The sequence below is a fragment of the Procambarus clarkii genome, chromosome 25 (assembly GCF_040958095.1).
Source record: "Procambarus clarkii isolate CNS0578487 chromosome 25, FALCON_Pclarkii_2.0, whole genome shotgun sequence".
Taxonomy (NCBI): domain Eukaryota; kingdom Metazoa; phylum Arthropoda; class Malacostraca; order Decapoda; family Cambaridae; genus Procambarus; species Procambarus clarkii.
Window position 1 is genome coordinate 3,594,495 of NC_091174.1, and position 26,952 is coordinate 3,621,446.

The window sequence follows — 26,952 nt, forward strand, 5'->3', positions numbered from 1 at the left end:
GTACACTGGAGGAGTGGTACAGAGCTACTCGGAACAAGTTCCAAGCAGCACGGGCTATGGTGAGCCCGTAACTTACCTGACACAGTAGCGGTGCTGTGTAGGGCAATCGTATGGCGCTTATGAGTGTCTAGTCGAATGTACACCTTCTTGGATAACAGGTCGAGGGGTCTGATGAATGTGAAGCATGAGGAACAATGGGTATGAGGCACCGAAGAATGATCGGTATGAGGGAATGAGGAACATCACGGAGATAAATAGGGAATGAAACAAAGAGCAATAATTTGCAGCGAAGCAAAGACATAATAATATCAGAAACAAATAACATTTTGTGAGTTCGAAAAGAAGATACAAAAATAGAGGATAATTTTTCCAAGTCAAAAGCGTATAGGAGTAAATGAATGAGAACGACAACGTATAGGAATAGGGTTACAGAGAGAGAAGTCTACAGTAAATCTTGTAAACTGTTGTGCCTGGTCGTGGTAAACTAGTTTGATTGGATGTGCCAAACTGATTGGCTCTCAAATATAAGTCTGTGCGTCGCACGCTATAATATATATATATCAATGAAATACTTGAAATGAAGGGAATTTGTATGTTAGTCTGTTTATATTCCTGTCTGTCTGTCAGTCCGCGTCTCTTTTTTTATGGGCGAACAATCTCTTAGAAAGGTCTGGTGGGTCATTTCGTCAAGCAATTCTCAGAATATAATGTCAGGAAATCTTTTGTAATTAGCTGAGATTCCTGCCACTTACGTCAACCGGTTGAAAGGTCCAGGAATATGGTCAGAGGTCAGATAACAGACTGCTGAATAAGAGGAGAGAGAGAGAGAGAGAGAGAGAGAGAGAGAGAGAGAGAGAGAGAGAGAGAGAGAGAGAGAGAGAGAGAGAGAGAGAGAGAGAGAGAGATGGGGTACCTTGCAGTGCCAGATTCTCGATATCTTTCTGTTTCTCTCTCTCTCTCTCAGTAACATATCACCAATCTCTCATTTATCTCTCATTTCTCACACTTTTCTGTCCTCCTCTTCTGTTTCTCTCACACTTATGCTTCCATTTCCCTCTTGTCACTCCGAGGAAAAGTCATGCAAGTGGCTTCATACGCCATCTTTGTCACACGTTCACCCAAGCCGAGGCGGACACAACACACCTCTCTATGTTCACAACTGCATAGTTACCCCTACAGTCCTGCCTGGCGGGACTCCACCAACACCACCTCCACAACGCCCACCAAAGCTGGTCCAAGCAACGGGCTTTTGGACCAAGTAATTACAAGTCAAGCCTAGTCCCAGGGACTTGGGGGAGTAGATGGAGATCTCCCGGAACCCACTCTAGGCGTACTCAAGGTTGGTAATCCCTCAATCCCCGTTGTACATTAAGGCGCTTCTTGTAGCTTGACGACGGCGTTTGCAGACAAATGGCCGGACTCACAGCCTTCCCGCCAAGTTTCGGGCGCCTGGTTCGGAGGCGTTGACACAGTCGAGCAAGTCAAACGAATTCAACGAATACTTGTGTAAGGAGGAATGTATATGTTTATCTCTCAGAATGTTTGGTAATGTGTTTATTTGTGATATGTGTCTATGTATATATTAACACGTTGTACTGAACGGGGTGAGAATAGCTTGAGCTACCTCATCCCTTTGTGTGTATTTTACCTCAATAAACTTATTTCAATTTCAATTTCAATTTCAATTTCAACATGCTCTTACACCATAAGACCGGCAGAGTAATGTGTGTGTGTGTGTGTGTCTGAAAGCAGAGCTATGTGTGTGAACTCACCTACTTGTACTCGGTTATTTCTGCCTGCGGGATCGAGCATTAGCTCTTGTGTCCCGCCTTTCTAGCCGCCGGTTGTCAAATGCAACGACTCCTGACTTATTTCTATGTCATATCTAATTTTAAAAGGATGAATGGTAATTTGCTTCCACAACCTGCCCCCCTTCAGTTTATTCAATTTCTTCCATTTCTCTTTCGCTAAACTTTCTAAGATCTCTATGATTCACCTGAGTCTCAAGCTTCCGTGTGTGTGTGTGTGTGTGTGTGTGTGTGTGTGTGTGTGTGTGTGTGTGTGTGTGTGTGTGTGTGTGTGTGTGTGTGTGTGTGCGTGAGCAGAGCAATGTGTGTCTGGGAGCAGCTGTGTCCACACTAGTCTTGTGATTGGCGTGCACACTCATGATGTCTCCTGGGATGACCAGTAATGTGTCGAGGGATTGCCAGGGAGGGAGGCAGGTAGGTAGGAATGAGGGAGGAATTGAGGCAGGAACGAATGGAGGAAGGGAGGGAGGTAGGGAGGGAGGGAGGGAGGGGGAAGAGGCAGGAAGGATCAGAGGAATACAAATGAGAATGACACAGAATAAGAGAAATAGATGCGAGGCAAAAGGCAATCTCACTCCAACACAATGGCCCAGCGTCCAAAGTGTAGGTTGCTAGATTGCACTGTTGCTGCATGAAAAAGCAGTCAATTTGCAACTCTCTCTCTCTCTCATACTGTACTCACATATACCGCCCCCCTCTGTCTATATCACTGTCTAACTGTCTCTTTCTTTCTTTACCATATCACTAACACCTTATTTCTCTACCCCCCTTCTTTGTTTCTCTCTCTCTCTCTCTCTCTCTCTCTCTCTCTCTCTCTCTCTCTCTCTCTCTCTCTCTCTCTCTCTCTCTCTCTCTCTCTCTCTCTCTCTCCCTCGCCCTCTCTCTCTCTCTCTCTCTCTCTCTCTCTCTCTCTCTCTCTCTCTCTCTCTCTCTCTCTCTCTCTAATAAATCTCAATGTGTATATGCAAAGGTGTACAAGTGAGGGGTTTAGAGTTCTCGTTAGTGACGTCCAACAATGTCAAGCTGAGAGTAACGAACCAACAGAATAATGAGTTATATATATATATATATATATATATATATATATATATATATATATATATATATATATATATATATATATATATATATATATATATATATATATATAAAGAACTCTGAACTTCCAAGCACCAGAAAATATAGTGACACTATACAAAGCATTGGTCAGATCTCAGATGTCATACCCTGGACAGATCTCAGCTGATGTCATACCCTGGACAGATCTCAGCTGATGTCATACACTGGACAGATCTCAGCTGATGTCATACCCTGGACAGATCTCAGCAAACACACACTTGTCAACATCCTCACCTCATCCACACACACACCCCCTCATCCACGCCTCCTACACGGCCAAACATTATAAACAACAAACACATTCATAACCAAACACTTAATACATAAACAAACACCTCGTCTACGTTCTGGCAACTCATATGTTTATATTATCTTAAGTTTAGCTTTGCATCAGAAAATAGTAAATTTGACTGAAACGAGATTTCCAGCAGGCGCCGGCAAGTTGTCTCAAGCTTACCCGAAGAAACCGGTTAGACGATCAGTCTCGTTTATGGCGAGAATGTGTCCAGTTATCTCCCAGAGGAGAGACATGATGCAGAGTGCAAGAGGCTGGGGGGAGGTGTGAAAGATCACCCCACAGTCAATGTTGAACTCATCGGTACTCACATTCACCTGCAGGCGATGAGTCACAATAACGTGGCTAAAGTATGTTGACCAGACCACACACTAGAAGGTGAAGGGACGACGACGACGTTTCGGTCCGTCCTGGACCATTCTCAAGTCGATTGTCAAATCGACTTGAGAATGGCCCAGGACGGACCGAAACGTCGTCGTCCCTTCACCTTCTAGTGTGTGGTCTGGTCAATCACATTCACCTCGCTCTACTTTCCACCTCCTTCGTCTACATCTACCTGTTTATGTCTGTCTCTGTCTCTCTAGCTGTCTCTCACTCCAGGGTGTATATGTGTGTGTCCTCGTGGCTGTCGAAACCGTCTGGGGATCGAACGCCGATCTGGTAATAGCAAGGTGGTCGCTGTACCGTCGCTGCACCTCAGTGGTTCACGGGGATGTAATCCACGAACATAAATCATCTAATCAATGACGACAGGAAGAAATCCCTACTAAACTATGACGTGAATAGAGAAGTATTAGAGTGTTTGGCTGCTTCATACACCCGCAGCATCCGTGTCTGGGCCAAGAGGTACTGACGCAAGATGACAACAGCGCCTCGGAGAAGCGGTTACCTTGAGGTGCTTCTGGGGCTTAGCGTCCCCGCGGCCCGGTCGTCGACCAGGCCACCTGATGAAGTGCAATGAAAGTCCTGGCAAGACTGAGACAGGGGCTAAGGACGTGGACACTTCGGCTGGCGTCGGAGGACATATCTCCTCCAGTATACTACACACAAATGCCAGTGGAAGCAGCTTTGAAAAGAGCAGCCGAATGAATGTCATCTTATAACTTACTTTGACTAATTTTCCAGCTGTCTAATGAGAACTCCAGCAGTCCAAGCAGGTTCTAAAACAGCTTAAGCAGGTACTTAAGCAGCAGCAGCAGCAACTCAACAATTTTCACTGCTTCCTAATGCTACTTTTCGTTCCTAGATGGTGATGATAAAATTGACATTCTCGGGAGAGCAAAGGAATATGCAGATAACATTCGAGCAGGGATTGAAGTGCCTTCAAAGTCCTTTGATCTTGTTTTCTTAAAGGAGCTTGTAAAGCCAAGGACGAACTACAGTCCCTATGATGCCTTGTTCAGCGATGACTCAAAAATTAATGAAAACGAGGGCGGGAGGGAGAGAGAGAGAGAGAGAGAGAGAGAGAGAGAGAGAGAGAGAGAGAGAGAGAGAGAGAGAGAGAGAGAGAGAGAGAGAGAGAGAGAGAGAGAGAGAGAACAGACAGACAGAGATTTGAATCTTCGTGTGGAAAAAAAATAGATCTAATAAATCAAAACACAAAACACAAATAAACGTATACTAACATTAACAAAAATATATTAACACTTAAACAGAAATCCAGTTAGTTTCAACTCGCCCCTTTAAAAAAAACTACAAACATGAAATGATCTCTTGTTAATTAGAGTGTCATTCAGCTCGCTATACAACATACTCACTTTCATGATCAATATATACACACCGGGACTCAATACCTCTATACAGAGGTGTATTGAGCTTTTCACTACACAAAATACAGCACGAATTATGTACACTTAACCTGACGAGATAAGAGTACCTGTGCTTAACTGATGAATGAGTTTACTGTTGACTTTATTAATGTAAAGTCAATAATGACTTTATTGCTGATTTGTATACTTAAATATTATAGAATATTTTGTGTATGCATGTGTATACTCACCTAATTGTGCTTGCGGGGGTTGAGCTCTGGCTCTTTGGTCCCACCTCTCAACCGTCAATCAACAGGTGTACATGTTCCTGAGCCTACTGGGCTCTATCATATCTACACTTGAAACTGTGTATAGAGTCAGCCTCCACCACATCACTTCCTGATGCATTCCATTTGTCAACCACTCTGACACTGAAAAAGTTCTTTCTAATATCTCTGTAGCTCATTGGGGCACTCAGTTTCCACCTGTGTCCCCTTGTGCGTGCGCCTCTTGTGTTAAATAGCCTGTCTTTATCTACCCTGTCGATTTCCTTGAGAGTGTATGTGTGTGTGTGTGTGTGTGTGTGTGTGTGTGTGTGTGTGTGTGTGTGTGTGTGTGTGTGTGTGTGTGTTGAGTGAAAGAACTGGGTTGGGGATGAGAGAGAAGACAGTTCCTCTTATCCCTTCTCAAACTTGGAGACAGGACCGGCAACTACTCGAAAACGACTTGAAAACGACTCGAGAGTCGTCTTGACTCGTTTAAAAAACAATCCCCAACCTGTTCAGCATTGTTCCCCGCCGCCGGGGACCTTCACTGTCTTGACCGAGGACACTATCAATATGGCCCCCATCAACCCACTAGTAAACAAAGAGCCTAGACAACCACCTCTTTCTCCACACACACACACACACACACACATACACACACACACACACACACACACACACACACACACACACACACACACACACACAGGTGATGGAACAGGTGATAACAAGTGGAATACATTAGGCAGTGATGTGGTGGAGGCTGACTCCATACACAGTTTCAAATGTAGATATGATAGAGCCCAGTAGGCTCAGGAACCTGTACACCAGTTGATTGACAGTTGAGAGGCGGGACCAAAGAGCCAGAGCTCAACCCCCGCAAGCACAAATACGCGAGTACAGGTCTATGAAGAATCACTTAATAGCATCCAAAATACATGTGTATTCTAGGCCAATTCTATACATATACATTCATTCCATTCATTCTGTTTTTCTAGACACGTATAGAATCTATGAAGATTCATTTAATAGCAATACCTGTTTATTGTAGCCCACTGTGTAATTAAACCGGTTTTTTGTCCAAAAACTCAAAATTATTTTCTGTCCTCCTATACTCAATGTTGTAACTAGCTCATCAAGATTGAAACTTATTTAGCTAAATGAATTGTGGGGTTCAGTCCCTGAGCCCATTATGTGCCTCTGTAACCCTTTCCACTACCGCCCACAAGAAGGGTATGAGGTGCATAATAAATGAACTGTTCTAAACTGTTCCTATCCGTTAAGTGTAACTTGTAACTTAAGTGTAATTAACTGAGTAACTTGGACCTAAGAAGAGGTCAAAGTTGCCAGGTTCCATGACCTCCTGACCTCTTTTCATTAACTAGGAGTAGAGTGGTTCACGACGCGAACTGAGAAAGATCATTATCGCTAACGATCGTTAATCCCAACTGCTCAAGGCGCAGTTATTCAACTGGGCCAGAATTTATATATGCCTATTTTTGTCTGTAAAATCGAATACTCTTATCAAACCATCTAAACCCATATAATAATCTTGGTCAATATCAAAATAAATTCGTAATATATACATGTACACATTACAAATACTAAAAATACATAATACAGCATACAGCATACACACACATTTCTATACATCTATCATTTTCCCCAGGATCATAGTGTCCATGTCGAGTGAAGTGGCAGAAAATGGTGTAATAGGAAGTAATGGGCACTAGAGTAGGGGGAAGGAAGTAATAGGTAGAGAGGGGGGTTATGGGTAGGATATGAATCACAGGTAAGGCGGAGTGGTATGTGGGTATGTGGGTATGTGGGTATGTGGGTAAGGGTAGAGGGGCATCGACATCCAAGAGGCTGTAGGGCATCATGGAAGATAACTATATAAACATTTAATCTAGTTCATCTCTCGCACCAGTTGAGCCAGCTTCCATTTTCCAGCTGACCAGGTAGCGGGAGATGAAGGCGCATTATCCAGCATCCCCCTCTTACCCTGCCGTGTCTGGTACCTATTAACCCCCGCACCCTAGATCTGTCTCGCTATAATTCAGTCTCTCTTCGTGTCTCTGTCTCTTTTCTCTCTCTCTCTCTCGTGAGAGATAGATAGAGAGAGAGAGAGAGAGAGAGAGAGAGAGAGAGAGAGAGAGAGAGAGAGAGAGAGAGAGAGAGAGAGAGAGAAGAGTGTGTGTGTGAGAGAGAGAGAGAGAGAGAGTGTGTGTGTGTGTGAGAGAGAGAGTGAGAGAGAGAGAGAGTGTAAGGGAATGGGTCCTGAGAGAGAATTTTAAAAGTTAAATGTCTGTCTTTCAGGAAATTTATGTTAATTTTCACGAGCGCAGTGCATAATGTTTTTTAGAATTCCAAATAAAATTGTTTAAAAAATTTGGTTTACAATGTAGCCACGTGGGTGGGTGGGGGTGGGAGGTGGGGGGTGGGGGGTGAGGAGTATCCGGTAGCTAGTACCAAAAAATCGTAGTGGGGTTCAGTATATATATATTTCAGAGTCATGCTGTTCTCTCTTTATTACTGCCAACCCCGACCCGACCATGTTGGGCACGTACCCTACAAGAATCAGGGTGCAAAGTTGGGTAAGAATAGTCCCCCAAGTATCTATATCTATCAATATAAATGTCTGAGATTTGAAGCCAGACGATTGTGGCGAGTTTAACACAATGTTTCCTAGTAATTGCTGTCGTGTGAAAAACTTAAAAAAGTCTGATTAGGATTTGTGTAAACCAAAAAAACAAAAAACGGTGCCAATGTCACCCCTATGAACATTCTCCAATACTCTATAGGTTGTCTCTGATTTATTATTATAATAGTACTAATAATTATTATTATTTTTATTAGTATTTTAATATCAGAAACTATGTGCAGATCATCCCAAAATTTAAACAAATTATAATTAATATAATTACCCTCTAAACCTAAACACCTTTGATAACTTTGTGTCCGCCTTAGACTTTATGTTTTGTGTGTGATGAAACGTGTGTGTGAAGTGTGCTTTTTGTGTGATAGATTAGTGCTAGTGTAGGGGAGATGGGGAAGGGAAGGGGTGATGGATGCGAAGATGATTAAGCGGAAGAGGACAAGAAGGAAGAAAGGAGAGAAGAGAAGGTGAGAGGAGGGGGGAGAGAGAGACAGACAGAAAACAGCACACACACACACACACAACAGGGGCAGATGAAGAGTCTCCGGAAAGACCCGGACACCACCAGAGTCCGGGTCTCTGGGCATATACAAGACGGACACTCGAGCTGCTCCAGTCCTGACCATTAGGGACGAGTTAACTGCTTCCAGTCCTGACCATTAGGGACAAGGGAACTGCTGCCAGTCCTGACCATTAGGGACAAGGGAACCGCTGCCAGTCCTGACCATTAGGGACAAGGGAACCGCTGCCAGCCCTGACCATTAGGGACAAGGGAACCGCTACCAGTCCTGACCATTAGGAACAAGGGAACCGCTACCAGTCCTGACCATTAGGGACAAGGGAACTGCTGCCAGTCCTGACCATTAGGGACAAGGGAACCGCTGCCAGTCCTGACCATTAGGAACAAGGGAACTGCTGTCAGTCCTGACCATTAGGGACAAGGGAACCGCTACCAGTCCTGACCATTAGGGACAAGGGAACCGCTACCAGTCCTGACCATTAGGAACAAGGGAACCGCTGCCAGTCCTGACCATTAGGGACAAGGGAACCGCTACCAGTCCTGACCATTAGGGACAAGGGAACCGCTGCCAATCCCTTTCCCGTTCTGAGGACCGTCCCTAGTGCCATCATGGCGGGAATATCCCACAAGGTTACCCAGAGGTCCTTGGCTCCCTATGACCCGGGAAGGTATTAGGCTGCTAAGTCCCTTCTGTGGTTGATTGGAAGCGATGGATGGATGGAGGGAGGGATGGAGAGAGGGATGGAGGGGGAGCAGCTAGAGGGAGGGATGGAGGGAGGGATGGAGGGGGAGCAGCTAGAAGGCGAAAGTATCAGGAGTGAGCAAGCTGGAGGAGATAAGACTAGAGCAGACAGGGAGCAAAAGAAGAGACAATGGCGTCTCAAGACACACTTACGAGTTTGATAAACACTCCAGGTACCATCTTGTCTCTTCTACCCAGCTGGTGAATCAAACGTTATCATTTGTTATCTCTGAATTACGGATCCTCTAATTAGTCCGTTCAACTTCAACTGTAAAGTTTATAGGTTGTTAGCTGTTCCTAATAGCCCCTTAGTTGTTGTTAGCTGTTCCTAATAGTCCCTTAGTTGTTGTTAGCTGTTCCTAATAGTCCCTTAGTTGTTGTTAGCTGTTCCTAATAGTCCCTTAGTTGTTGTTAGCTGTTCCTAATAGTCCCTTAGCTGTTGTTAGCTGTTCCTAATAGTCCCTTAGTTGTTGTTAGCTGTTCCTAATAGCCCCTTAGTTGTTGTTAGCTGTTCCTAATAGTCCCTCAGATGTTGTTAGCTGTTCCTAATAGTCCCTTAGTTGTTGTTAGCTGTTCCTAATAGCCCCTTAGCTGTTGTTAGCTGTTCCTAATAGTCCCTTAGCTGTTGTTAGCTGTTCCTAATAGTCCCTTAGATGTTGTTAGCTGTTCCTAATAGTCCCTTAGCTGTTGTTAGCTGTTCCTAATAGCCCCTTAGATGTTGTTAGCTGTTAGCCGAGCGGACAGCACGCTGGACTTGTGATCCTGTGGTCCCGGGTTCGATCTCAGGCGCCGGCGAGAAACAATGGGCAATTTCTTTCACCCTATGCCCCTGTTACCTAGCAGTAAAATAGGTACCTGGGTGTTAGTCAGCTGTCACGGGCTGCTTCCTGGGAGGTGGAGGCCTGGTCGAGGACCGGGCCGCGGGGACACTAAAGCCCCGAAATCATCTCAAGATAATATAGTTTTACCTGATCTCCTGTATATACAAGAGTCCACTAACTTGGAGCAATCGGCTGACCGAAGACCTTGCTTCATGCATGGTCGGCGTTCGATTCCTGATGGTCCAAGTGGTTTGACACCATTCTCTAGCCTCGTCTCCTTGTCCTCATTCCTCCCCTTTCCAAATTCTATATAATTAAAGTGGCTTAGGACCTTCCCCAAATAATTCCTCTTCTTTATAATAGTCTACGCTCGAAGCAACTGCCTGTTGGATCAAGTTATTATTTTTTCTTCTACTACCCCACCTTGGTTAGTAGAACTCCTAGAACCCACTCCAGGTATGATACAGGTATGATCACTGAATGGGACAGAAATGGTTGAGCACATATGTCCTTGCACCTGATGCCTCTGTTCCCCCCTGGCCATAAATAGGTACCAGGGAGCTATGCAACTGTTGTGGGTTGCATGCTGTGATGGCACAGTAGAGTGCCCAAGGTACAGGTGTCTTGTCCATCTCCTCTCTCCCTCCCCTTCCTTTCTCCTCTTCTCTCTCTCGCCTTCCAATCTTTCTCTCCCTCCTTCTCTCCCCCTCCCTCTCTGTCTCCACTCTGTTCTTCACTTCTTCTTAAATTGAGCTAAACACAAAAATGGTAAAGGAATTGATTGAATAGAAAATGGATCGCCGGAGCAATTTCAAATATTCATGCCAAGTATTTATTCATCAGAGAGAGAGAGAGAGAGAGAGAGAGAGAGAGAGAGAGAGAGAGAGAGAGAGAGAGAGAGAGAGAGAGAGAGAGAGAGAGAGAGAAAGAGAGAGAGAGAGAGAGACAGAGAGAGAGAGAGACAGAGAGAGAGAGAGAGAAAGAGAGAGAGAAAGAGAGAGAGAGAGAGAGAGAGAGAGAGAGAGAGAGAGAGAGAGAGAGAGAGAGAGAGAGAGAGAGAGAGAGAGAGAGAGAGAGAGACACCAAGGGGCACCACAAAGATAAACCAAACACCTGTTACCATTGTCTATTGCGACACCTGCGTCCCAACGTGTGATTGAAATTGAAATTGAAATAAGTTTATCGAGGTAAAATACACACAAAGGGATGAGGTAGCTCAAGCTATTCTCACCCCGTTCAGTACATCGTGTTAATATATACATATAAACACATCACAAACAATAAACGTATTACCGAACATTATGAGAACAGCGTGTGATCATCGACCAATAACTAATCCGCCGCCTAGTTACCCAAGTTATAATCACATTTGCAAATTAATAACGATTCCGTGTAGCAATCTTGCTCGTGAGAGACGCCGGTCGGGAGTATTGAAGCCTCGTTCCTCTAGGAGGAACGTTTCCTCTAGGAGGAACGTTTCCTCTAGGAGGAACGTTTCCTCTAGGAGGAACGTTTCCTCTAGGAGGAACGACCAGGCCTCCTCCTTTCGTTTAGGAGGCCTGGTCGACGACCGGGCCGCGGGGACGCTAAGCCCCGGAAGCACCTCAAGGTAACCTCTACTCTTGCTCCTGCGACTTGAAAAATTAATGTTGGTACGAAATAATCACATTTTGAGGTGAATAGAATGCAAGATTCATGAGTTATTCATCTGTAATTGACAGAGTGAATAATTCCCTAACACTTTCTTTAAATTTTAACTCCCTTGTCAACTATTATTTTGAGTAAAATTAATTTCGAAATTGGATTTTTTTGCACGTTTAAAATTGTATTTATTTTGTGTAAATAGAGAGATGGGAGTTCAACAACGGTTGTTTTTCATCCTGCGAAACGTCAGGTGGCTTCAATAACCCTAACAGGGCTTCAATAACCCTAACAGGGGCTTCAATAACCCTAACAGGCTTCCTGTCCCACAAAATGGGAAACTGAAAACCAAATATTTTCCATCCACCGAAAACGGAGAAGTAAAAGTGGTTTACAGAAAATGGAAAAAAATACACAACAGTGACGTCAACTGCACTAGAAAATGTTCTGAGGGGCGGTGTTCCGGAGGATTTACAAAATGGCATTCATGTTCCTACACAACACAGGTGAGATGAGCCCTCGGACTCCTCTCCTGGGGAGAGAGGGAGGGAGAATTAGAGGAACTGCCAGGAGAGAAAGGGAGATAAAAAGGAAGCCAGAAATAGAGAGAGAGCATTCAACTCCTGAATCCCTTTGAAGCAGACAAACAATTAACTGGTTGTTTATGAAACGAGTACAGGAATCACGGAATCAATCAGGCTAATTAGAGAGTCTCGTTTAAGTCAGCAAACCTAATTATTTCGCCAACTTAATTACCAACAGAACACCTTCAACTTTCACAATTACGTGAGAGTGATACTACCTTTCTGCCTGACTGCATGCTCAAACATGTCCACCCAAATAACTGTTGAATAGCTCCAAGGTTTACTAACCGTTAATTCAAACAATGTTAATTACACGGCACCACTAATCCATCTTTCCATTTTTATAAGTTCTACTTTCTTACTACCATAAATACCACAAACTCATATACTTACATCAGTCGCAAACACTTTTGTTTCCTAAGAAGAAAAGAGAAACAAAGAGACAGAAACAGAGACAGGAGAAAGACAGACACGGATATATACTACCACAGCTGTTCAAAAGCACTTTGAACTCTGAGGGCAATAACATTTACACACTGACAAGGGCTGACTGCCGTCAGGAGGTCATGTGGCCCCCATCTACCAAATGGAACTACATCAATAATTCTTAATTGGAATACATGTTGAAGGCATATATATATATATATATATATATATATATATATATATATATATATATATATATATATATATATATATATATATATGTTATATTTGATATATGTTGTATATGTATATCTTCGCAATATGAATTCAGTTAATTGACGTTACCCGAGACTAAGTTCCTCTTTTCTGTTCAAACTTTTATGTCGTTGTTGAATACACTGATGGTGGTGGTGGTAGTGGTGGTAGTGGTGGTGGTGGTAGTGGTGGTAGTGGTGGTGGTGGTGGTAGTGGTGGTAGTGGTGGTGGTGGTAGTGGTGGTGGTAGTTGTGGTAGTGGTGGTAGTGGTGGTAGTGGTGGTGGTGGTAGTGGTGGTGGTAGTTGTGGTAGTGGTGGTAGTGGTGGTAGTGGTGGTGGTGGTGGTAGTGGTGGTGGTAGTGGTGGTAGTGGTGGTGGTGGTGGTAGTGGTGGTGGTAGTGGTGGTAGTGGTGGTAGTGGTGGTGGTGGTGGTAGTGGTGGTGGTAGTGGTGGTAGTGGTGGTGGTGGTGGTAGTGGTGGTAGTGGTGGTAGTGGTGGTAGTGGTGGTGGTGGTGGTAGTGGTGGTGGTAGTGGTGGTGGTAGTGGTGGTAGTGGTGGTGGTAGTGGTGGTGGTAGTGGTGGTGGTGGTGGTGGTAGTGGTGGTAGTGGTGGTGGTAGTGGTGGTGGTAGTGGTGGTGGTAGTGGTGGTAGTGGTGGTGGTAGTGGTGGTGGTAGTGGTGGTGGTGGTGGTGGTAGTGGTGGTAGTGGTGGTGGTAGTGGTGGTGATAGTGGTGGTGGTAGTGGTGGTAGTGGTGGTGGTAGTGGTGGTAGTGGTGGTGGTAGTGGTGGTAGTGGTGGTGGTGGTGGTAGTGGTGGTGGTAGTGGTGGTGGTGGTGGTAGTGGTGGTGGTGGTAGTGGTGGTGGTAGTGGTGGTAGATAGTGGTAGTGGTTGTGGTGGTAGTAGTGGTAGTAGATGGTAGTAGTGGTGGATCTATGGAAATGTAGATGATAGTCGGTAGAGGTAGGGATGATTATGGTGGTGCTGCTGGTAGTGGTGATAGTGAAGATGGCTGTGGTTGGTGGTGGTGGTAACCTATGGGTGGATTTTTGTGGGGTATATACTAGCCAATGGGTGTGTCGAGTAGGCGATAGTGGTAGTGGTAGTGGCTCCTCATAGTGCATAAGCAACGAGTGACTTCCCTCCCTCCCTCCTCATATCAACATGGATGCAATATATACAGCATATAGCAGCCACATAACATTTACACAAAATATACATATGCTTAATTTAACAAAATGCTTAAATTTGTGTCGTTCGTTCAACTTTAGGAGAGAAATTAGAAAAAAAGGCTGAAAAAAGATTAATGAGGAACAAGCTGTAAAAGGACTGTTTATTTATTAGTGGAGTGTTGAGATGGATTCTTTTATGGTTCTGTAATTATTGTGATAATTACTGTATTAATTGTTTCTGTAATTATTTATATTGGGGGCTGTTTTCATTTATAATGCTCTCCATACCCATTTCGTGGACCCTATACCCATCCCGTGGACGGTGGTGGACCCCATACCCATCCCGTGGACGGTGGTGGACCCTATACCCATCCCGTGGACGGTGGTGGACCCCCATACCCATCCCGTGGACGGTGGTGGATCCCATACCCATCCTGTGGGTGATGGTGGACCCCATACCCATCCCGTGGACGGTGGTGGACCCCATACCCATCCCGTGGGTGGTGGTGGACCCCCATACCCATCCCGTGGGTGGTGGTGGACCCCCATACCCATCCCGTGGGTGGTGATGGACCCCATACCCATCCTGTGGGCGGTGCTGTACCCCATACCCATCCCGTGGGTGGTGGTGGACCCCCATACCCATCCCGTGGGTGATGGTAGACCCCATACCCATCCCGTGGACGGTGGTGGACCCCATACCAATCCCGTGGACGGTGGTGGACCCCATACCCATCCTGTGGATGATGGTGGACCCCATACCCATCCCGTGGGCGGTGCTGGACCCCATACCCATCCCGTGGGCGGTGCTGGACCCCATACCCATCCCGTGGACGACAATTCAACATTTTTGCCTTATGGACAAAACAGAGAGCCACAACTCACCCATCCAGCCTTCAACTGGATGGAGGTGCAGCAGACAATAGCAGGCATGTGTCTGCCCTCGTAAACAATGACCCAATTCTCGTCAAACCAGGGACCACCATCACTGTTAATGAATAACAAACTTTTCACCCGGTTCACACCTGGTTTCACTCGAACTTTTTCGAACCGTGAGTCGATCTCTGACGTGTGTGACTCGCACCTCTTTAAACGCCACATACTGCAAATACTAAATGTTTACAGCCCGTCCTCATCAACACAGGCCAAATGCTCGCTAATCCACCCGCCGAAACCCGTTGATTATCAATGAACATTTATTTTCGCAGGACATGCAACTGACGATGTTCGAATTGACTCGAATAGTGTTCGGCTCACGTCCTCTCCGAGTCGCAAATGCTTCACACACACGTACTAAAATAATATATATAAACATTACCAAGAGTCCCTAACCTTAGCTTAAATTATACAGCAAGAGTTATGAAGGAATATTTATATTTGAGAAAATATCAACCTTGACGGTTGAGAGGCGGGACCAAAGAGCCAGAGCTCAACCCCCTCACAAGCACAACTAGGTGAGGGCCCTCTCACTCAACGCTCCTCACCACCACCTTGAAGACGTTAAGCATACTCTTCACCCCGACGATAAGAACACATGTAGAAAAATCTTCCAATATTTCTCCTCAATGTGAAAGGAAGGCGGAACACTTTGTGCTTCAAGGAACTACTTATGTATAGTTAAGAACTTCATCCCGGGGCAAAGGAGGTGCTTTCATCTTGGACCATGAGCTCATTATGTTGTCCTCATCATCACGGTAGTTATGAGGAGATGTTTCTCATGAGGGCTATCAGTTATGGGGTGAATTTATCTTGCAGGTAGGAGAGACATGATGAGGGGGAATATACAGGGGGGAAAAGAAAATAGATGGAGAGAGAGAGAGAGAGAGAGAGAGAGAGAGAGAGAGAGAGAGAGAGAGAGAGAGAGAGAGAGAGAGAGAGAGAGAGAGAGTTAATCACTGATACTTGGCGACTCAGACAAGAATAAGTCAGACGAATGATGTGTGTGTACTCATCAAGTTGTACTCACCTAGTTGTGTTTGCGGGGGTTGAACTCTGGCTCTTTGGTCCCGCCTCTCAACTGTCAATCAAGTGTGTGTGTGTGTGTCCTGACGAGTGAAGCGTTAAACACATATACACAGGCATTCAATGCAATTTAATTAAGTTCTCTATACGACGTCGTCGCGGCTTTGAAATTAGAAAAAAAATAACTTTTCAACATTACCAAACTCTTTATTTTTCAAAACTTATCCCTCGTCTCTCTGCAATTCGATCATTTCTGCCCTGCATGTGCTTCCTTACGATTCTCCAACCACCGCAGGACTAACCATTACGGTAATTACGATAATGCACTGTGTGTGGGTTTAAGCAAATATATTTTCTTGTCATTAAGACAAAAATATTGGCCATCTGTTATTGGTTATATTGATCCGCCCCTCACCTTATCTTGAGATGATTTCGGGGCTTTTTACTGTCCCCGCGGCCCGGTCCTCGACCAGGCCTCCACCCCCAGGAAGCAGCCCGTGACAGCTGACTAACACCCAGGTACCTATTTTACTGCTAGGTAACAGGGGCATAGGGTGAAAGAAACTCTGCCCATTGTTTCTCGCCGGCGCCTGGGATCGAACCCAGGACCACAGGATCACAAGTCCAGCATGCTGTCCGCTCGGCCGACCGGCTCACCTGTGGTAATGGCTTGTGTAATACCTGCGGTTGTGGTCATTACTGTTAGTGTGTAATTGATAGAGTGAGGAAGAGAAGAAAACCAATAGAACGAGAAAGAGGAAGACAGAAGAGACATAGGAGATGGGAATAGGGAGTGAGGGAGAAATTTGGATAAGAAAGATAGATGGATATGGTAAATGCAGAGGGAGATAGGACGATACAGCGAGAGGGGGAAGAGGCAGAGAGAGAGAGAGGGAGATATATTCCTCCAGTCATGTTATCCAGGCGACTCAAAGCTTGACATTGGTAAACATAAGAGCGACTCACATGAATTCGTGGCACGTCTTGACCCCTTCCTCCTCTCCTATGTAACTTACCCATCAAAGAAGTCACTTCCAGTGACTTCTTTGATGGCTTGATGACGTTCAGATAGTTTCCAGAAGAAGCTTTTTCCATGGGGGAATAAACAACCCATATATCACGAGAGAGAGAGAGAGAGAGAGAGAGAGAGAGAGAGAGAGAGAGAGAGAGAGAGAGAGAGAGAGAGAGAGAGAGAGAGAGAGAGAGAGAGAGAAGAAAAATCGATACACTAACAGGGAGAGAGACTGTGACAACGTGTGGAAATCAAGAGATTCTTAAAACACTTAAAAACATTATAAATGTGACAAAAAATACAAATAAAATGCAATTTCCACACATTAAAAGTCTCTCATATATATATATATATATATATATATAACTGAAAACTCACACCCCAGAAGTGACTCGAACCCATACTCCCAGGAGCAACGCAACTGGTATGTACAAGACGCCTTAATCCACTTGACCATCACGACCGGACAATAATGAGGTGATAGCCTAAGCTATTTGAACCACCCCACCGCCGGCACTCGGATAGTAATCTTGGGCATAGCATTTTACCAAATCACCTCATTCTTTGGGGCACACGTGAGGAACACAAATGCGAACAAGCCTGAATGGGGTATGAGTTTTCAGTTGCATATTGTCCTGGGGACTATTCAGGCTTGTTCGCATTTGTGTTCCTCACGTGTGCCCCAAAGAATGAGGTGATTTGGTAAAATGCTATGCCCAAGATTACTATCCGAGTGCCGGCGGTGGGGTGGTTCAAATAGCTTAGGCTATCACCTCATTATTGTCCGGTCGTGATGGTCAAGTGGATTAAGGCGTCTTGTACATACCAGTTGCGTTGCTCCTGGGAGTATGGGTTCGAGTCACTTCTGGGGTGTGAGTTTTCAGTTGCATATTGTCCTGGGGACCATTCAGGCTTGTTCGCATATATATATATATATATATATATATATATATATATATATATATATATATATATATATATATATATATATATATATATATATTTATATTTCGACAGGCATTTTTGTGAACTAGAAACAAAATGAAATGGATCAGTGACAGGATTTATTTTTAAATTTAGCCGCGACAATGTATGCAATTTTTGATGGAGTCTGAAAAACCAGGAAAATGGGAGTCAGGGAATACGCTAGCAAGCAACTTTTTTGTTTTTCGGTATAAATCATTTATGTAAATTTCTTTATGTGATCAATATCCAGCCATATTTCGAGGCCTCCGTTGATGCACTAATAACCCACAAACGTATTTGAATAAAACAGAAATTAGGGACTATTCTATAGAGGGGAAACTCAAGTGTTTTGACATCACCACATTTCTAACGTTGTTTCACATAATCTGCGAGTTAATTCCTTTACTTACGTTACGTAACTATAGGGCTTAGGCACGCAACTTGTCCTCTCAACTAATGCGTCTCGTTTTCTACGTTATGATAACCAACGTTACAAATGCAATCTATGAAAATGGGGCACAAATATCCGTTTTCTATGCATTGGTAGGCTAGGTTAGGAATTGAGGGGAAACTCCAGGAATATCTCAACCTGATGACCCAAACACACACATCAGAAGATGCAACAAAAACGACGACGTTTCGCTCCGTCGTGGACCATTATGTAGTCGTGTAAAATTAGAGGACAATGCGTCGTCCACACGACTTGCTAATGGTCCACGACGGAGCGAAACGTCGTCGCTTCCCCATCTTCTAATGGTGTCATTTGGTCATCGATGTACCCACCTCTCATCCCTTGTGTTCCTGCCCGCAGCGCCTCTAAGGCAGGAGTGTCAGGAGGGATTTACTTTTTTCCTGAATGAACGATTTTGCCTTGTAGTTAATCTCTTTCGGGCGTTCCTTTAGTGTTTTCCTGTGTTGCTTTCTCAAATACCTGGAGAGGTATGCCTGTCACACCTGTAGCTCTGTCTCAGGCGTGACCCCTGCCCTGTAGCTCTGTGTCTCAGACCTGACCAGGACCTGTAGCTTTGTGTCTCAGGCCTGACTCTGGCTTGTAGCTCTGTGTCTCAGGCCTGATCCTGCCCTGTAGCTCTGTGTCTCAGACCTGACCCTGACCTGTAGCTCTGTACCTCAGACCTGACCAGGACCTGTAGCTCTGTACCTCAGACCTGACCAGGACCTGTAGCTCTGTACCTCAGACCTGACCAGGACCTGTAGCTCTGTACCTCAGACCTGACTCTAACTTGCAACTCTGTGCCACATGCTAGACTCATGTCTATTACAAGATGAATTATCAACATGTATTAGTGTCATTAATACTATTTGTCGAGGGAAATGCCTAATCAGGTACCCAAGGAATAGAAATAAAAAATCCCAAACGGTTTGACAGCATCCAAGGGAGTCGGTAAATCCTCTCGCTTAGATAATGGCGAGTATCCCACGAAATAACATTAATAAACGTTTAAAACAATACAAAAAGTTTACGTTTATGAAGCATAAAGTTATCCAAAGATAAATATCTGAAACGTTCAACTAAAAAACAGATATATATACACAAAATCTAAATAGACACGTTTAGAAACTTCTATCTAACCCCCGAAGGAAAAATTTTAGTGAAAATTTTAACTCACCCCATGAAGAGGACGACTCCGACCTTGGCTACACTGGCTTCTATGATCTTCCAAGTCCTCTTCACCGTCTCTTTCTGTTCCTCCGTCAGCTGGGAAGGCGGCTCCTCTCCCTCCTGTTCATTCTTCTCTCCCATATCGCCCCTGCCTTCCCTATCCTGCCTCTCGACGCTATCCTTGGTCTTCTGTTCACCGGCTTCGCTGGGATCGTCGGTCGACGGGGCCTTGGAGACGCCCTCTGAATCTTTGCACTTGAGAGATTTGCTGTATTTCCGGAGGATGCTGCTGCTCCTCGATGCTCTACCATTGGACTCCAATGAGTCCTCTCTGACGTATGTGTTCCCCATACTTGTGTGTATGTGTGTGTATGTGTAAGTCAAGGAACACGGCGCTTACACTACCTCTGTAAACAAATGTTTATATAAATGTTTAAATATATATATATATATATATATATATATATATATATATACAAGACATCTGGTGTAATATGTACACGTTAAATTGATTTTGATTCTATGTTTATGTAACTGTATTTATTGCCCACAAATCTCACACACACACACGCGTGCGCGCTCACACATGCACGCGCGTGCACGCACACACAAGGTCAAACAAATGAGTAAGTTTATGATACACGAATTTATGGTTATTCTCGGAGAGAAGTTTGTTTGTTTGTTTAATGACCCTCTGCTCTACTTAATGGTCTTCTGGTCTACTTAATGGCTCTCTGGTGTGCTTAATGGCTCTCTGGTGTACTTAATGGTCTTCTGGTCTACTTAATGGCTCTCTGGTGTACTTAATGGCTCTCTGGTGTACTTAATGGCTCTCTGGTCTACTTAATGGCTCTCTGGTGTACTTAATGGCTCTCTGGTCTACTTAATGGCTCTCTGGTCTACTTAATGGCTCTCTGGTCTACTTAATGGCTCTCTGGTCTACTTAATGGCTCTCTGGTGTACTTAATGGCTCTCTGGTGTACTTAATGGCTCTCTGGTGTACTTAATGGCTCTCTGGTGTACTTAATGGCTCTCTGGTGTACTTAATGGCTCTCTGGTGTACTTAATGGCTCTCTGATGTACTTAATGGTCCTCTGCTCTACTTAATGGTCTTCTGGTCTACTTAATATCCCAGGAATGGTCTACTTAATGGCCATTAAGTAGAGGAACTCTACTTAATGCCCTTCTACCTTACTTAATCCCCCTCTGGCCTACTTAATGCCCCCAGGAAAGGTCGTCTCTATCTCTTGCGAATCAACAGACTATTCCCTTCTCATGGCCCATGCCTTACCTACTAGTTTCCCCTGGAACACGACTTGCCAATGGTTTACAACCAGGTACCCAATTACTGCTGGGTGAACAGAGGCTACAGTTAAGGATTGGCGCCCAGACAATCCTCCCTGACCAGGACTCGAACCCAGACCACCGCCGTCAGCCAGAGAGACCCCAACAATACTTACCTTACCTTGAGGCTACCTTGAGGTGCTTCCGGGGCTTAGCGTCCCCGCGGCCCGGTCGTCGACCAGGCCTCCTGACTCTTACGACCACAGACATATTACGAACACGCTGCCAACAGCAGTTAATCACAACTTTCAAACAACTTGTATTCATCTCCATCTGACTGGAAAAATTATCATAAATCCAATTATCGCGGAGAAAAATATATGGCTGCAGCCGCCGTAATGATACGATAACCCCACAGCTTGGTACGATAACAGTGTTCCGGTTATCTGCCTCGCTCCTAACTGCTATCTGGGCTCGTCTGGTCAATGACTGCCAGCCTCAGTCGTTATTCACTCAACGTTTACTGAAGCGACAGAACTTCTAGAGCAGCAACAGATCTGAGACATGTCTTCCTCTGAGCAGACAGGTCAAGCATTAAAATAATGGTAAAGCGATGTACGAGTTACGAAATGTCTGTTTAATGTTGAAATATGAACTCTTGAAGAGCAACTTGAAATTTAAGTTTATATAAATGCACTAATAATCCAGTGAATTATTTATTTACGTATTATATATAAATGTAAATGACCCCACTAGGATTCGAACTCATGACACCCAGGATCATAAACTTACACGGTACAATGCCCACCTCACCAAATCATATTTGAGGTACCCTGACCCGTTTGTAGGGGGTGATCACGGGCGTCATGGGTTCGAATCCTGGTGGAGGGGTCATTAACAGTTCATATAGTAATATTTGTATACCTATATCACCTATTGATTGCCTGTATGTACGAGACTGGCGACCAGATGCCTATGGCTAGTCTCACGGAACATTGCATGGTGATTTGTGTTTGAATGACCAGTGTCATAGGCTAGTTGTGCCGCTACTTAACAAGCATAGGCTCCTGTTCCTAATCCCAGCGACTGTTATAATGAATAAAATGTTCGGTTGAGTTTCCGTAGAGTGTCAACACAGATTTTACGACTGTGAGTGACGTTGAATAAATGACGATAACACTGAATTTCTCGAGCATTTTTTCCTCCAAGTGAGAGAACGGTATGGATGGAGGGAGAGAGAGAGAGAGAGAGAGAGAGAGAGAGAGAGAGAGAGAGAGAGAGAGAGAGAGAGAGAGAGAGAGAGAGAGAGAGAGAGAGAGAAAGAGAGAGAGAGAGAGAGAGAGAGAGAGAGAGAGAGAGAGAGAGAGAGAGAGAGAGAGAGAGAGAGAGAGAGAGAGAGAGAGAGAGAGAGGGGAAAGCACCAAGCCATTACGACCCTCTCACCCTCCTCTAAAGACGAGAGGGAGGAAGAAGGGAGCGTTGATGGGAAAAAGAAAAGGATAGAGAGGGTGAGACATGGACAGAACACAAGACATATAATGGAGGGGCTAAACTCCCAGAGCACACCAGCCCCGCTTCTGTGCCAGGTAAGTCCACTACGGGCTCACCATAGCCCGTGCTACTTGCCCCGCTCCTGTGCCAGGTAAGTCCACTACGGGCTCACCATAGCCCGTGCTACTTGCCCCGCTCCTGTGCCAGGTAAGTCCACTACGGGCTCACCATAGCCCGTGCTACTTGGAACTTGTAACCACCACCCCCTACCACAACCACCATCCCCCTACCACAACCACCACCACCCTACCACAACCACCATCCCCCTACCACAACCACCGCCCCCCTACCACAACCACCACCCCCCTATTTTCGTAAACATCAATGATCATTCCAAGGAACTTCCCCCATATCATTACTAATTAAAATGATCTTCATCTGTGCTATTGGAAATTAGGGTTAATTGGTTAATTAATTACGTTACTACCGACGAAATTATCACTACCACGACCTGTTGTTTCCTTCTACTATCTACCACCATCACTACCTCTCCTACCACTATCCACCACCATCACTATCTCTCCTACCACTATCCACCACCATCACCAGAATGACACCTGCATCTACAAGTATCCACCATCACTACTGCTAACTGCCACAATCCACTACCGTTCCTGCTTCTACCACAATCCACCACCGCTCCTGCTACTATCCACGACCCTCAACCACCCACCACAACCTCTCCCTTCCCCCCCACCATCCCATTACGAATATCTCTCTCCATTCCTAATACCATCATCTCTGAAATCACCTCCTTTCATCCCAATTTAATGGAGGTATTTTCCAGGGGGACTTCTCTCCCACCTACGCCTCTGAAGCACCTGCGTCTCCGCACCTCGAACGAGGGCCCCACTTATTGCCTTCTAGAAATAGTGCTTTTAATCTGCTTTGTCTTCCCGGGAAATACACAAGAGTGTAGTAACGTTGGTTAAGGCTGGTACAACGCTGGTACCGAACCGCTACCCGAATTTTTCCCTCTGATATTGTACCTCGAGTTTCAGACGTTGGAGTTCCCTGAAGATTGCATTTCAGTCAAGTTATCTTGAGATGATTTCGGGGCTTAGCGACCCTCGGCCCGGTCCTCGACCAGACCTTCTTTTTGTTACACACCCCCCAGGAAGCAGCTGGTAGCAGCTGTCTAACTCCCAGGTACCTATTTACTGCTAGGTAACAGGTGGGGCATTTGGATGAAAGAAACATTTTGCCCATTTGTCTCCGCCTCCACCGGGAATCGAACCCGGAACCTCAGGACTACGAAACCGAAGCGCTGTCCACCCAGCTATCAGGCGCCGAAGTGAAGTGAAAAACCTCCCTGGAATGGATAAAAACATTTCTAGGAAACTCTCGCCAATCTCTTCCTAAAGAGATAGACTTGCCTTTGGGAAATCCATTGAAAAACCTGGAATGCCAAGAAAAAGAATTCATGAGAACGAAAGGTCTCGCTGGAATGCTAATTACGACCTTCCTGGTACTGAAACAAATGCTTTCCAGGCATGCTCCATGGGCATTCCAGAGACGTCAGGACGGGCCGTCCTGCAGCACTGGAAACCTCGATAAAAACCGGTTTGGAATGTCAGAATTGTCCCCAATAGAACGGCAGGAAATATTCCCTTGGAATGCCCCGAGGAGTTTCTCTACAATGTGTTAGAAGATTTTCATTCACTCTGTTCATTCCGGACACGGGGGGGGGGGGGGGTCTTCCTCCACCACACGGGGTACCTTTCTCCACCACACGGGGGGACCTTACTCCACCACACGGGGAACCTTACTCACAAGGATCACAAGTCCAGCGTGCTGTCCGCTCGGCCGACCGGCTCCCAGGTACAATTACAGGTACATTAATAATAATAATAAAATGTCATGGAACTTAATCAAAGCGTCGTAATCAAAATAATAACAGCAGTAAATGAGGATTAACAATGACATCAATAATGCACAAGGCAATCACACTAAGGTGATACATTGTTGCAAAAATCAATTTGCAGGTAAGGTGCACGTGGCTGAGAGAGAGAGAGAGAGAGAGAGAGAGAGAGAGAGAGAGAGAGAGAGAGAGAGAGAGAGAGAGAGAGAGAGAGAGACAGACAGAGACAGACAGAGAGAGACAGAGAGAGAGAGAGAGAGAGAGAGAGAGAGAGCGAGAGAGAGAGACAGAGACAGAGACAGAGACAGAGACAGAAAGAGAGAGAACACCCCAAGCCGAAGGTTCGAATCCCTTCATTTGCTCCAAATGATTTCCGTCAATGACATTATTGACAAACATGGCGTCAGAGGTGCGAAGGATTGACCAACGTGCCTTCGCAATACTAACGAGGACATTCGTTAGCAGTGAAGATCCCAGCTATAGTTCAGGGGCCAGATTCACGAAGCAGTTACGCAAGCACTTACGAACGTGTACATCTTTCCTCAGTATTTGACGGCTTTGGTTACATTTATTAAACAGTTAACAAGCATGAAAACTTGCCAATCAACTGTTGTTATTGTTATAAACAGCCTCCTGGTGCTTCCGAGCTCATTAACTGTTTAATAATTGTAAACAAAGCCGCCAAATATTGGGAAAAGATGTACAGGTTCGTAAGTGCTTGCGTAACTGCTTCGTGAATCTGACCCCTGATTTACTCCAGGTTAAATACGAGCGGGAGAAAAATTAAATTTTTTTTTTTAATTTTTAAAATTTTAAAATTGTAAAATTTAAAGGCGCGGTTAAAAATTAAAAGAGAAAAATTATAAAATTAAGAAAAAAAGGGAGAAAAATTAAAAATTTTTTTAAAATTTTTTTAAATTTTAAAATTTTAAAATTTAGGCGCGGTTAAAATTTTTTTTTTGCCTGAATAAACTAGAATTTGCTGTACAAAACAAAAATGCATTCATATGAGGAATTTGTATGAAAGCCGGTAATTACTTCCTCGTCGCGCACATGCACGCACGCACATTGGGGGGAGCGGGGTCTGTGGCTGAGTGGACAGCACTTGGGACTCGTAATCCTTGGGTCCAGGTTCGATCCCCGGCGATGGCGAAAAACAAATGGGCAGAGTTTCTTTCACCCCTGATGCCCCTGTTAACTAGCAGTAAATAGGTACCTGGGAGTTAGACAGCTGTCATGGGCTGCTTCCTGGGTGTGTGTGAAAAAAGTTGATTGACAGTTTAGAGGCGGGTCGCAAGAGCATGGCTCAACCCCTGAAAACACAACTAGGTGAACACACACACACACACACACGCGCACACACACGCACACACACACACACACACACACACACACACACACACACACACACACACACATACACCCACCCCACCCCACCCACACACACACACCCCACCCCACCCACATACACCCACCCCACCCCACCCACACACACACACACACACACACACACACACACCCACCCCACCCCACACACACACATACACCCACCCACCCCACCCCACCCACACACACACACACACACACACACACACAATAACCTTCACATATACCAATAATATGCTCACATATGTTATTTCCTTCTAGACTTCTCAAGAATAAAGTCTACCAGAACCCAATAACACCCAAGACTTTCCAAGTAAAGTCGAAGAATAAATTTCTTACAGAAATAGAGTCAAATAAAGCTAGAGACATTGAACAAATTCTCTTATTCTCTTTACTATTTCCATTATTAAATTCCAGAACCGAATTCTGCTATTATCTCAAGAGTTTCAGTTTATCCTCCAAATGTGATAGAGGAAAGTGTAGATGTTTGACGAAATCCCAAGTGTTCAATGTGATTTTTCTTGTTTCCAATAATTTTCATTACATGTATCACTAACCACTAATATTTCGGAAGCTGTTCACCCACTTGAACTTCCAGAGAGGCGCTGGGGGAGGGGAAAATGTTCAACCCGAGACACAGCAAAAAGTTCACTTTTCAGAGCCAACGGACCGGTTAGTAAGCGACATAGAGTACAGGGGCTTCGCTAGACGGGTATAGAGGAAGAGATAGAGGGGAGAGGAGAGAGGGGAGAGGTGAGAGAGAGAGTGGGAAGAGAGAGAGAGAGAGAGAAAGATCGTTGAGACACAAGCCAGATTTCTGAGGTTCGTTTGACACTACTGGCTATCGCTGGCACTCCTCTCTCTGCTGTGGCAGAGGTGCGTGTGAGAGAGGTGAGAGCATTTCCTCTGGACCCCTCATCCTGCCTCACTCTCTCTCTCTCCCGCTCTCTCCTCCTCTCTCCCTCCCTCTCTCTAACCATTCATCTATTATTACAGCAATATTTACACGCAGTTTGTGCTCTGAAGCTTCACTTTTTGGCGGCTTTTTCAGATATTCCAGCACTATACTTGCACAACCAGCGAGTCTGCCACACTTCACACACACACACACACATATCCCTGACCTACACACAGCCACATACTCTCTACACAAACACACTCACATACCCTCTTCCACATAATCACACACACATACCCCCTGACCGCACACACGCACACACACACACATACCCCCTGACCGCACACACGCACACAC

General features: G+C 45.0%; 1 protein-coding gene across 3 annotated transcripts in view; it reads right to left on the bottom strand.

Annotated features, from left to right (window-relative positions):
- Positions 1-26,581, bottom strand: part of glob1 (globin 1) — a 70,770-nt gene extending 44,189 nt beyond the window's left edge. The window contains exons 1-2 of one of the 3 annotated variants that reach the window (XM_069331174.1): positions 26,255-26,581; positions 19,623-20,022 (exon numbers count right to left, since the gene is read on the bottom strand). In XM_069331174.1, the coding sequence (XP_069187275.1) occupies positions 19,623-19,966 (344 nt within the window). In that variant the 5' untranslated portion in view covers positions 19,967-20,022; positions 26,255-26,581. The remainder of the gene's footprint in view (positions 1-19,622; positions 20,023-26,254) is intronic. The other 2 variants (XM_069331175.1, XM_069331173.1) reach the window with 2 other exon arrangements.
- Between the last annotated feature and the right edge of the window lie 371 nt (positions 26,582-26,952).